The sequence below is a fragment of the Cicer arietinum genome, chromosome 3, assembly GCF_000331145.2.
Source record: "Cicer arietinum cultivar CDC Frontier isolate Library 1 chromosome 3, Cicar.CDCFrontier_v2.0, whole genome shotgun sequence".
NCBI classification, from domain to species: Eukaryota; Viridiplantae; Streptophyta; class Magnoliopsida; order Fabales; family Fabaceae; genus Cicer; species Cicer arietinum.
Genome location: NC_021162.2, coordinates 67755761 through 67768598, shown reverse-complemented (window position 1 = coordinate 67768598; position 12838 = coordinate 67755761). Strand labels below are relative to the sequence as shown.

At 33.6% G+C, this 12838-nt stretch overlaps 2 protein-coding genes across 2 annotated transcripts; one reads left to right on the top strand and one right to left on the bottom strand.

Annotated features, from left to right (window-relative positions):
* Positions 1-588: 588 nt before the first annotated feature.
* LOC101501352 (rhodanese-like domain-containing protein 9, chloroplastic) lies at positions 589-2872 on the top strand. The gene is made up of 6 exons (XM_004493507.4): positions 589-747; positions 869-1116; positions 1394-1544; positions 2170-2255; positions 2347-2451; positions 2528-2872. Exons 1-6 carry the CDS (start codon positions 716-718, stop codon positions 2596-2598), a joined length of 693 nt encoding a protein of 230 aa, XP_004493564.1. The 5' UTR covers positions 589-715; the 3' UTR covers positions 2599-2872.
* A 673-nt stretch (positions 2873-3545) lies between these two features.
* Positions 3546-11502, bottom strand: LOC101501033 (uncharacterized). The gene is made up of 9 exons (XM_004493505.4): positions 10926-11502; positions 10527-10667; positions 8666-9046; positions 6828-6932; positions 6165-6305; positions 5103-5306; positions 4834-4926; positions 4600-4711; positions 3546-3963 (listed from the first exon to the last, which is right to left on the bottom strand). The coding sequence occupies exons 1-9, from the start codon at positions 11370-11372 to the stop codon at positions 3920-3922; spliced, it is 1668 nt and encodes a 555-aa protein (XP_004493562.1). The 5' UTR covers positions 11373-11502; the 3' UTR covers positions 3546-3919.
* Positions 11503-12838: the final 1336 nt, after the last annotated feature.

The following is a 12838-nucleotide window of genomic DNA, read 5'->3' as shown; positions in this document are numbered from 1 at the left end:
GTGATAGAAAATCATGAGAATGGTGATTAAATTGTGACATCAAAAACTATTTATAATTGTTTCCTAAAAATAAGTTACGAATATGAATGAATGCAGTGCGTGGATATTATAAGGTTCTATATATATATAGGCTTCTCTCAGTTAATGTAAACCCAATTTTATATTTATTCATCCAATAACTGAGTTATGTCTTGTTCTTCATTATCCGAGTTTTTCACTATTTTCCCAATAAGACAAATATTCCTCAAGAATCACTTCTGGTCTTCAAGTCAATATTTTTTTCTTCAAACCTTGCAGGCATTTTGGTGCTTTTTTTATATTTGACATTTTTTGTGTATATTTGGGAGGTGTATTAAGGCATATATATTTTTGTAAAGGTTTTATTAAAAAAAAAAAAAAAAACTTCATTAGGTTTTTTGTGGCTTAGAAATTATTCATTAGTTGTACATAGAGTTGAGCTAGTTACCTGTCACTTTCAAGCGGCAACATCTAGCAACACAAGTACACGACATGGTTAGTGATTTTACACTTTTACCCATGAAGCGGTTATATATGGGAGCTAATATATCCTCTCGAATACTAGTTGCCACGTGGCATAAATCCATTGCTGATCCCAAATTTCATGGCCCACTGAATGAAAGTATTGGGTAAAGTGTGTTAAGCTTTGAAAGCCTAATTCACACAAAGATAAGAATGACAAACACACATTCTCACAATGGCAGGGAGTACTACTTTCTACACCTCCTGGTAACTCTTCATCATCTTCTCTTAACTTTCTATAACATGTTTATTGGTTATGAAGTTTAATTAAAAAGTTATGTTGTTAATATCTGAACATGATTTTAAGCGATTAAGGTTGTGTTTTCAGCAACTTAGGGAGATGTTGTTTGTTATTAAAAACTCACAATGCAAGGAAAGTATCTCAATGTGGAATGAAAAGGAACTTTAGAATAAAAGCAGAAGTGAAGTTTGTAACAGCTGAAGAAGCTAAGGAACTTGTAGCTGTAGATGGATATAATGTTCTTGATGTGCGGGACAAAACTCAGTTTGAACGAGCTCACATTAAAACATGTTATCATGTCCCTCTTTTTGTTGAAAATAAAGACAATGATCCTGGTATTCAATTTCTCACATTAAGATTTTATTATTTAGTCCTAGAATTGTAGATCAGACAAATTGGTTTTTAAATAGTATCTGGAATTGAAAATCTTTAATCACTTTTATCTTTCAATGACCAATTTAAATGGACTAATGTGATTAAGTATTTTCGATTTCAGGGACCATTTTTGAAATTTTGTTGAATTTAAATACCAAATTGTCTGATTTCTACAATTTCAAGGATTAAAATGGTGATTAATTTTTTTTAATACTTCATAGCATTTACTTTCCCTAGGTACAATCATATTAAGGAGTGTGCACAATAATTTTTCTGGGTTGTTCTTTGGGATACCATTCACAAAGCCAAATCCTGATTTCTTACAATCTGTGAAGACTCAGTTACAGCCTGAGAGTAAACTCTTGGTTGTATGTCAGGAAGGACTGAGGTTAGTCTATGATATTCAGGCTCTTAACTTTGCCTTCTTTGAACATGTACCATTTTTTTATAACTATGTTATTGGTGCTAAGTATATACCGACTTTGTCGATGATAATCTTCACCGGAGAACTTGGTTGGCCACCATTAGTGGAGTCTCACCTTCCAACAACATTTTTTATATTCACAAAGCTCCAATCCGAAACCTTGCTTAAGAATCCACCGTTAGACCTAAGAGTCTCACCTACCAATAACTTATTGATTATTCTTTATTATTAATAGCTTGCAAAATTGCATACTCTTGATATGGCCTAAAAATATACTTCCTCCTTTCCTTTTTAACTGTCGCTTTTGTATTAGAATTTTGTTCTTGTTTATTTGTCAAATGTTCAAGATTTAATGCAACATTATACGTTGTTTTGCAAGTAATATCCTCAACAATTTATTGCAGAGAGATAAGGATAAGTAGAACGAGAGGCATAAAACTAGAGTTCAAATTAGCAAATAAGTTGAATTTGCACAAGAAATATAAAATTATATGGATTTGCATAACTTCAATTTTTGTTGTACTTGCCTTGAGATTTATACCCTAATCTAAGAATTGGATATTTAATGTTTTTTTCCTTCTTTGTGAAGGTCTACTGCAGCAGCAAATAAGTTAGAGCAAGCTGGTTTCCAAAATGTAGCATGCATAACATCTGGACTTCAAACTATCAAACCAGGTTTAGTTATTTATTGATTTATTTTTATTTTTTAATTTCAAGTTATCTTTTAGGATAAGAATTAAAAATATAAAATATAACCATTATGCAGGGACATTTGAATCTGTTGGCTCCACTGAGTTGCAGAATGCTGGCAAAGCTGGTTTGGTGCAAGTCCAAGGAAAAATTTCGGCTGTGTTGGGAACTGTTCTTATTTGTAAGTTTTTCAATATCTTTTTTGTGACAATTTCTTGATGCTTGTATTGACGTTCTTTGTTTTATGAAATTTTCAGGTGCATTTTTATTCATTACATTCTTTCCTGACCAAGCAGAGAAGCTGATCAAACTGGTCCCTGCAGGCTAATACTGAAAATTCCATTGATTAGCTGTTTTCAACTCACATCATGCATGTTGCATAATTTAGAAATGTGAGATTAGAATTGAGAAACATTTTGTATAAAAAAAAACGAATTGAGGAACATTAAAATTTAAAACATTGGGATGTGAATGAGGTGATGGAAGGGATCATGTCAGTATGGTTATAATGGTCAAAACTAGATTGCTTACCCCACTGCACTGTGGTTGTAACTTATTTTCCTTTTAAGCAAATCAATGTCTACAGCTACACCCATTTCCAATGTTTAAGATGTCAGTAACTTCATGCATGTGATCCTAGGAGTCTAGGACATATGTTATGCTGTTTTTCATCTTCGAAGAGCCATTTTTCTGGTTCCCTTTAAGTACAGAAAAAGGAATAGGTGCTCTATGATTCTCAATGCCATATATAATGATTTATATGTACATTATATCTATTTATATTTATCTCTCTGTTGGAGTAAGTTATAAAAAATATTCATAAAATTTTATATTTTTTTAAATAAAACTTTTATAATAGTTACTACTAATTGGTAACAGGTTACTAAATTGACTATGCAATCAAGTCTCAAGGGTTAATATAGCAAGTCAACATGTCTTCTTAATCGATTTAAGACGTTCTAATTTGTTTTATGTTTATATGATGAAGCCACTGCGTGAACAACTCCACATCAAAATAAAGATCACACGAACATACTACGCAATTCTAACCATCATTTGTCTCTCCACCCCAACATACATGAAAGAGAAGGACTTTAGTATCTATGAGTATAAAATGACTGGGTATAAAACAAAATACAGATAATAACAATTTAATGCAGGTCCGTAATATGAAGTGCACTTATGGTCCTAAAACTATCTCCAAGTCCAACCCATACTGGTAAATCAGCCACGTTAATACAACAGGGAATGTACATAGCTAGAGGACACAGCATATTACCGGAAGGTTTAATTAAATGGAGAAACTCGAAGTTAAAAGACATTCAGTACGCTAGATCTTGGCATGTGGAATTTTTCACAAAGGCCATTAATTTGGACTAACAAAATATTACAGTAATTATTTTCACAAAACAAAACAAAAAATATTACAATCAGATTAGCAACTGTATTTTTCATTCCATTTCTGTGCACCGGTGATGTCACGGCATTAATAGGTGGGCATTCTAATTCACAGTCATCTGATCTCTGCTGCCTAGGGAGCCAATAGAATTGGCAAGAGAAAATGAAGAGGAGAATCAAAAAGGAAAACAGAAACCTTGGCCTGTACCATCTTTAACTTTAATTGTGCCAGATGCATCATCATTCAAATATCAATCTCCTTGTAGATAGTAAAGTTGACGAATGTTCCCAGAGGCTGTCACAATAGAAAACAAATGTTTAGCATCATCTGTTAGCATTAAGAATTCTGTGTAAAATATCTGTTAGCCTATGATATAAACATGGATGAACATATGCTTGATTGAGGGAACATAGTAATGTGACTCTCGCTCAATAGCCATAGGCTACTTGATAATAATGAAACAATGACCATTGAATCTTGTTCAATTTCTCACCATGAGTGATAAAAAACTGAAAATAAAAAGGGTCGCTTGATTAAGACTTTAAACAGATCACGAGTCATGACTTATGTGAGGCGTTAAACAATTTATCACCAAAAGGCCAATGCAATATCAATAAAAGGGATTTCCGTGGTATTGGTACCCCTGCTCAATTGTAATAATATATTGACTGTTGTTTAAATTGTTGAATGAAACTCAACATAGAATTCAATGTTCAACCTGTAGGAGGTTCCACAACATTTGCTAAAGAAACAGGTACTACGATGGTCAATATTGTGTAGAAGGTTCTACATAACAGGTACCCAAAAAATATAAACCCAAGTTTCAAAAATATAAAAGATGCTAACATGCGAAGATAGAGTATTCCTTGCAGATGTGAAAGTCAAACATGTTAGAATTAAAGGCAATTAAGAGGAAAAAAACCGAGTTACCATATAACCAGTCCTTGAAATACACATGAAGGGCAGATGACAATTCCTTTTTACGACTTTCTTCTAAAGGTGCTTCTCGTAAGAGTTGCCTTATCTCCCCTAAATTTTTTTCCTGTGGAGAAGATACAATTTCATTCAAAATAAAGTATAAATCCAAAAAGTTTGCACACCCAAAAGTTTGGAAATCCAATGGCTAATGTATTTATCAATTAAAACTGTAGACAATAGACATACATTTTTTTGCTGAGATGCCATATAAGCCTCTGGTAATGTGAATGGGTTGTCTTTTGTTGAACCCGTGGACTCTCCTCCTAGCCAGTTGGGAATCTGCATGCCAACAATATGGACAAAAAAAGAGCATGTGACTAGACATATAAGAAAGAAATATGGACCTCAAACATTCTTCACCCTCGCCTCCATAGTGAACATACTGAAATCCATTAAATGTGATTATATCTAAAAACAGTCTTCACTTGCCGTCGGTATAAAAGAATGATTCATACCACAAAATTAGTGAACTGATCAGGGTCCACCCTTGAAGCAGACTCAGCTTGAACATCAGAGACACCTGCTGGATGAGATAGTGAATCATGGGGATCAACCATGCCCAATGCTATAGGTTCATCCCATCGATTCACTGAGGGCAGAACTCCAACTTCATTCATATGTTCCTCCAACTGGGAGTAAAAGGTATTATAGGGAGCCACCTGTAAATATTAAGAGTGGGGAATTTTCCAAACAGTGAATCCATTTGAGAAGATTGAGACTATACAGAAAAATTTACACATATTATAAGAAGCTACTAATACTATAAACAAAATAATAGAAGCTCAAGCACATGTTATTTGCCTACAGGTATGATTCAATTATTTTATTTCATGTGTCACTGACACTGTCATGTGATTTCATAAAATACTTGCCCAATATTTGCAGTAACTAGAAATTAGTAATGATGGGAAACACCAGATAACATCAAAATGATCAAGAATAGATACCATGACATTGAAATCATGACATCTGACACACTCTAAACACTATAAATTACTCCTTCCGTCTCACAATGAGTGTCATTTAAGCACCAAAAAAATTGTCTAAAAAATGAATGTAAATCACAATTTTCAATGCATCTTTAATTATTTTTTCCTATAATACCCTTCAATTATTACTACATAAACAGCTTTCAAAGCATTATTATACTTTGTATTAATAATAGTGAAAAATCTACCAATAGTTAAGATGGGTAGTTTCATAAAATGACTTTTCTCTTTCTTCTAATTATTGTTTTTCTTAATATGTGTGCAAAAACCTTAAACGACATTCATTTTGAGACGGAGGGAGCATAGTCTCTATAACCAAGAAAGTAGCAGTATTATTAAACACTTCTGCAGTGCTATAAGTTAAATCAGAGGCCACATAGACACATCACAAATCAATCATGTTATTTTCTGTAGGATCATCATATGAGCCCTAAACATAATTCTGAAATTCCAATGTTACAATCTCATAACAACTGGCTAGCAACTTCATATATCTTATTTCATGTAACAGTAAATTGAGAAGCTCACCTGCAACTTATGGTTATCACCAACAATAAGGGGTTGCTGGTTCACTCCCAAAAAGAAAACACATTCACGGCAGTTAGCAATACAAATGCGTTTTGCTGCTACAATGACATGAACTCGTTCACAGTGTTCTACTCTCACAGCCTGTCAAAGAAAAAGTGGAGTCAACTTCTTTCTAAACAAGAACCGGCTATTCTATACACTCATGACAGGCAGATGATCAGTAAAAGGCCTCCCAGTTACCAAATCTTACCCAACACAGCGAACACCACATGGATAATATATACAATGGTTTTTAACATGATGAGTAAGCAATTTCATATCTTATAAAGGAGAATGTTAGAAATCTGAAACTGAATCTGTATCATTTATAAACTGTCTGCAGATGAGCTTTAGAACTGACATCAACAAGATATCAACATAGTCAGTGACATTGAACAAACTACTATTTTCTATGATCCGTGCGATTGACAACATTGTCATCAATGCATGAATAAATGGAAGGAGAATCTGTAAATTGGGTCATCATAAATTGTTTTGATTGTTTAAAAAGATGATTACATTTTATTTTCCTCATTCTGTCACGAAGGCAAATTCCATTGTTGTTGTTTGTATATGTTCATCATCCTGCTTTTAGAATCAAGACACAAAGTTACTAGTTGTTACCTTTCCAACTGCTCCTATAACAATTGTTGCATCTGAACATCCATAGACAGTGGCATATCTCAAAGGTGCTAAGATGTATATGGCAGACTCATGGCAATTTAGAACCTGAAATGACAAAACACCATTTTTATTAGCACGTCTATATCGAAAAAACTTTCAAGAGAACACATAAGATGCATAAGGTGTGAATTGAGAGACGACGACGAGTGCTAAGGTACTCAAACAAAACTTCAAATAATATCTAGTCTGACATATCTTTTCAAGTAATTAGCAATCACAAAAGCTTACGCTGTTAGTAGGGATGCTCGAAAACAATCTTATTATGAATAAACAAACTACGACCACCCAAACTGATGGATTATATATGCCTAAGTTGCAAATAGCAGCTATAGAGGAATAGCGAAGCGGGAACGGCCCATGGTGCGACGCTAAACACTGGCTATCTGTGTTTTGCAGTAGCGGACACAAATCACGGAAAAATAGCCCTTTAGCTGCTACTAAATGGTTAGGGTTTGTAATGCACTTTTTTACTGTGACCACATCCAATTTTAAAGTTATTTTCTCATTTACCAACTTAAGATTAAGTTGCCCTGCCTCTCTTCCCACTATTTCATGGGAAAGAAACCAGAAGAGGCACAAAAGATGCTATGTTTTGCTGAGTTCCTACGACTGCGAAGAGCAAAAATAGCACAATGACTATGTGTATGCACAAGCAGAGGGATTTTCAGGCAACAGTGACTGTGTTTGCAACGGCGGTTGTGACATTCAAGTTCTATACCCTTTCTCGACTTTGTTTCTAGGTTTTGGGCCGTTTTCCGACGTTTTGCATATCTACAAAGTGAGAAGACCAACCAGCACCCTACACTATAAACACTCTGTTCTGATAGTGATTCTATTTAAAGATTCAGCTGTAATTTTGAGTGCTTTTAAAACTTGAATTAATAGTCAAGTTATATTGGGTTTTTACTTTGAATTATTGACAAACAATAAAAGTTAATTACAATTATGAAGTATGACTACCCCTTTAACTTTGTATATTTTTCAATTTTTGAACATATGTAGACTGTTGGGATCTTTATTTAGTTGGTATATTATTTTTAGTCTTCATAATAGCAGTCATCCCGCAAACCAATAAGCGGTTTTGGGGTCGGTGTCCGAGATTAACACATAGATATAGGCATTCTGCCCTAATTCACCCTCTAAAGGCCTTAATTGAATAACATCTCACTTCAAAGCTTTCAAGCATGGATGGATATATTTTATCTAAAATCTGTTCCAAATAACTAAGTTTACAGCGACGATGAAATTTTCCTTTGGGCAACTTGATACTATAAAACACCCATCAAGCCAAGGTCTAAGGCCGGGTCAAACTTATTGTGGGTCTACTGTGGTTTCTTCTGCAAATCCAAATAACCAACTAAAATAAAATGTACAAGTCTTTAACGCATATTGATAACTAGATCTGTGCAGGATACAGCAGCAACTATGTCCAACACTGACAGGTAGTACATTGAGCAGTCCAAATAATTTGCACATCATGAACCTAAATCTACACGCCCATAACTTGTTCACAAACTCCACCAGATTCAAATTTCAAACTTCCCAAAGAAAACTGCATGTGAACAATATCCAACAGCGAGCATCCATACTTAATAGCTACTCGGTTTTACAATTCAAAGCAGATGACAATGTGTAATATAACAGCATCTATTAGTGGCCTTACCAAAAAAGTAATACCAAAGTAAGATAACCTATATGGTATCAATGGCTTCAATGATGTATTTAGATCATTATTTAAGCAATAATATACTTGAACAACAGGCATTTGAGAAACAAACCTTAATAGAGGATCCTTTAATGTCAGATGCATGCTTCGCATATGATGATTTAGATATCCCTTCAATGAAACTTGCACCCCTAGCGCTTGTTGAGACCTTAACTGTGGCAGTACATGCATCAGTCATAGCAACATCCTGATCAGAGGAACTAACTGGGCCATTTTCTTTTGAAGGAGTTCGATCAGCAATATATTCCATAGCAGAAGCTATATTCTGCAGAAGCCAGTCATGAACTTGGGAAGCGGGTACAGGAACTGCAGGCATGTCAGGATCCGAGTTTGCGAAAAAAGGAGAAGATTGACTCAAAGAATTCCCTTCAGATCCCTTATCACCAATTTGAATTAGAAAACCAAGGTGCTCAAATCTATCCATGGTTAAAACCTATCAAATAAGCAAAATAATAGTAGGACTAAGAACTAAAACAAAAACAGATAAATATTTAAAGATTGAATAGAAAATAAACTGCTGAAACAATATTCAAGAAAAAACAACACAATTTTCTAAAAAATCCTTATAATTTCCTTCATCTGACAAACTACATGATTTTAGGCTAGAGAGTTGAATTCACTAACTAAGAGAGGAGAAAATTCAGAATTCAGTGCTGCCCAAAACAATATATCAAGCCCCAATGAAAAGGTGGGAGTATGTTTGACTGTAAAATATGTGATGCCTCAGCGAGTATATGAAAGTAAATCTTAACGTAACTCCAGCATATCCTTTCTTCAACATCATTACTAATGAAGGCTAATAATGTATGCTTTGCCAAATGTGTGTGAATTAATTAATTAATTAAGTGTATACTGTATATAAAGTGTGGGTTCACATTAACATTAACATAAGTTGGCATCAACTATAAAAATGAGATGGCTGGCATCATTGTCAAATTAAAATAGAGGTAGTCCCAATACCACGAGGACAAAGATCGGGCTAAATAACCAGACCGCTTAATTTATCTCACCCTTCAATCCAAATAACGATGTTGACTGTCTGTAAATAGTCAAGTCACACCAGATGACATGTATATAAATCAGTTGCCTTCATATCATTGATTATTAGTGCACATTATCAGTTGAAACATCTATAACTCATTGGCCCAAAGCTCAGTAGGAAGATCACAACCACAGTACATTCTAAAACCTGGTTACTAATTTACTGGGTATGAGTATCTAAGTATGAATTGCACATCAAAACTTGGACCAGATATAGAAGCATTTGCATAGTTATTCTTATATGCAACCCTGTTGATCCCAATTAAATCAAATGACAGTGAGAGATACTAAAGAATCAAGTTTTCTGCTATCGACGAGGATATTGAAATGCTCGTGGAATTTTGACATAAATTTGGAATACAAAGTTGCAATCACACAGGAATGGGACACTAATCGATACCCATCTACTCCATCATTCTTAGCAACTGATGCCTTCAGAGTTCAATGTATGCAAAACACATCATGTTTGGACTTAATAGCTGGCGATGACTACATAATGCAGTAATATGCTTAATTCAATTCATATTAAGCAATAAAATCTTCATAACGTCATTTCACAGTAGCAGAAGCCTAAGGCTTTAGAAGCAACAGCTGTACCCAAAAAGAAAGAAGAAGAAAAACACGCAACAATGATAAATAAACTATGTTGCATGACATTCAAATTTCAACATCTCTTCCTGGTTTGCATGGAATGTTACCAAAACAGCATGCAAATTGCAAGAATGAACCCCGAAGATTAAGAATATATAATGCAGTTACTGAATTACGTGCAATTTTTATTTACATATGGATAATGTCGATTATAAGAAAAAACATAAAGTACTGCAGCCAAAATCAGCAACTCATGGGAAGCATGCAGTAAATTAACAAACCAGAGATTCTTCGCCTTCCCCTTCTACAGGCTCGGCTAGAAGAGACACAATGTTAGCCAAGTGCTTTTGCAGATAAGACAACTGATGTGCCACTTCATCAGCCTGCGACGGAGTAAACTTCTTACTGTTGCTGCGCACAAGCTGCAATTGTAAACCATTCAAAAACCAATATCAACACTTTCGGAGCATCAAATGAACAAAATCCCTCTGAAATAAAATCGTCAGCATCTTAATACATAAATCAAAATTGGCAGCTAAAAAAAGCCTAATCTAAGGGTTTCAATTTGATAAAAATCGCAAACAATTAATCTATGATTACAGGAATTAAGCAATGCATTATTCCAAAACTAAAAATGAAAGTGAATTGAAAGGATCGGAGAAGCAAAACGGATAATTCACCTGAAGCGGCGAGAGAGCGGACAAGTATCCATCAAAGGCGGAAGTTGAAGGCCAGACATCGGCGACAGCGGCGGAGTCCTTGTGAGTCCGCGGAAGAAGCCTCTTGTAAGATTGAATGTAGAGAAACAGAACGAGATCATGAACATCGACGGTATCAGAATCGGATTCATGAGGGAGAACCGAAGCGAGAGTATCGAGGACGAGCTTAGCCTGTTCGACGGAGATCTGAAGTGAATCAGAAATCGCGACCGAGTCGACTCGGTTGTTAGAGGAAGATTCTATAAGCTTATGTTTCAAGGAAATTAGGGTTTGCGCTGGGTCGGAGAAGATGAGTCGCGGAATAGGTAAAAGGCCGTGCTCGAATGGCTCGCGCCTTGGATGAATCACCGTGGTTGGTGTGGGACCCAATGAAGAAGGTGAGGATGAGTCGGGTGTTGGTTCCGTCATGGCTAGAAAAGAGAGGAAATCATATGGTGAAAATGGGAGAAGAGTGTTGCAGATCTTTAGAATCCAAAACTAGTATTGGTGGGAGAAGAGGATGCCGGGGTGTGTTCCGGTGGGGTTCACCGCATGGGGACCGTGATTGCGTGGCGTTTTCTCATTCGTTGTTTTTGAACGGTCAATAATTTTGTGTTACAAGAGAGATAATCGGATTTTAAATGCACTCGTACTTACTGTCCAAAACAAAACGCACTCGTACTTCAATGTTTGCTTCCTCTCCTTGGTACATCACAATTTCACTTCACTCTTTTATAATTTTTTTAATATTAAGATTTAATTAATAAACACTTAATTCTACCAATCCATCACTTCAAAAAAATAAAAAAAATACTATAGGATCCCATTAATAACTCTTTATTATTATATTATTTTAATTCACTCATTTATTTATATAAATATTAATATTATATTCTTTAATACACATTTTTTAATATATTTAACTTAATTGGTTAAAATTTATTATTTAAATTCATTTGTATTTTAATCGATTAAAAATAATATATTAAATAATATATTGCTAATATTATTTTTATTTTAATATAATTATTAAATAAAGCTTTAAAAAAGTGAAGAGATATAGTGCTTGTATAGTTACTCTATAATCACCCATATTATTTTATCTTCAATGGAGTAACTAATAGGTGGTAATCCTTAACAAATAAATTTTTATAAAAATATGTTTCATTAAAGATGTTTTTAGTGTTTTGGAAGAAAAAATATATATTCTTCCTGACAATAAATTATAAGAAAAAATATGCACGTAATTAACAAAAATACTATTTTATCGGTTGTCAAAACATCCTAAGTATGAGTGTATTAAAAATCTAATTAATGAGTAAAAAACCAGTTAATTTATAATTAATTTTTTTAATTTAATATAAAATACAAATTAAATTATTAAAGTATTTTTTTTAATCTCAAATATTCGACTATCTATATTAAATATTTTGAATTAAATAAAGAATTTACTTTTTTGTAATATATGAAGAGTATATTAAATAATGATTTGTATGAATGGATATGAAATTGTTGAAATTATTCCACTTTTTTTATTTAGATGAAATAATAATAAAAAATTATACACAATTATAAAATTTTAAGTTTGAATTTGATTCATAGTATTTAGTTTAAAAATATTGATATTTGTCAATTGAACTAAGTTTTACCTATAAGAAAAATTATTTTGTGGATCATGTCTCTCAATTTTCATGCTTGAAGGAATATTTTTTGCAAATGTTTTATTTATTTATTTGATTAACATGTGTGTGGTGTATTTGAAAGAGGCATAATCAAACTCTCTATCCAAATTTAATGATATTATTTCAAAAATATCACCATATTGAAATCATCTAATAAAATCCAATTTCTTGGACTAACCCAACTTATGAATAGTCCTAGTAATGATTACCAAA

What these genes read in the sequence shown, in the direction of transcription:
- LOC101501352 (XM_004493507.4), top strand. Translation starts at nt 716, where the DNA reads ATGGCAGGGAGTACTACTTTCTACACCTCCTG. An exon ending in AAATAAAGACAATGATCCTG is followed by an intron (nt 1,117 to 1,393) that starts GTATTCAATTTC and finishes TACTTTCCCTAG; the next exon opens with GTACAATCATATTAAGGAGT. An exon ending in ACTTCAAACTATCAAACCAG is followed by an intron (nt 2,256 to 2,346) that starts GTTTAGTTATTT and finishes ACCATTATGCAG; the next exon opens with GGACATTTGAATCTGTTGGC.
- LOC101501033 (XM_004493505.4), bottom strand. Translation starts at nt 11,372, where the DNA reads ATGACGGAACCAACACCCGACTCATCCTCACCTTCTTCATTGGGTCCC. An exon ending in CCGCTCTCTCGCCGCTTCAG is followed by an intron (nt 10,668 to 10,925) that starts GTGAATTATCCG and finishes TTACAATTGCAG; the next exon opens with CTTGTGCGCAGCAACAGTAA. An exon ending in GTGATAACCATAAGTTGCAG is followed by an intron (nt 5,307 to 6,164) that starts GTGAGCTTCTCA and finishes TAATATTTACAG; the next exon opens with GTGGCTCCCTATAATACCTT.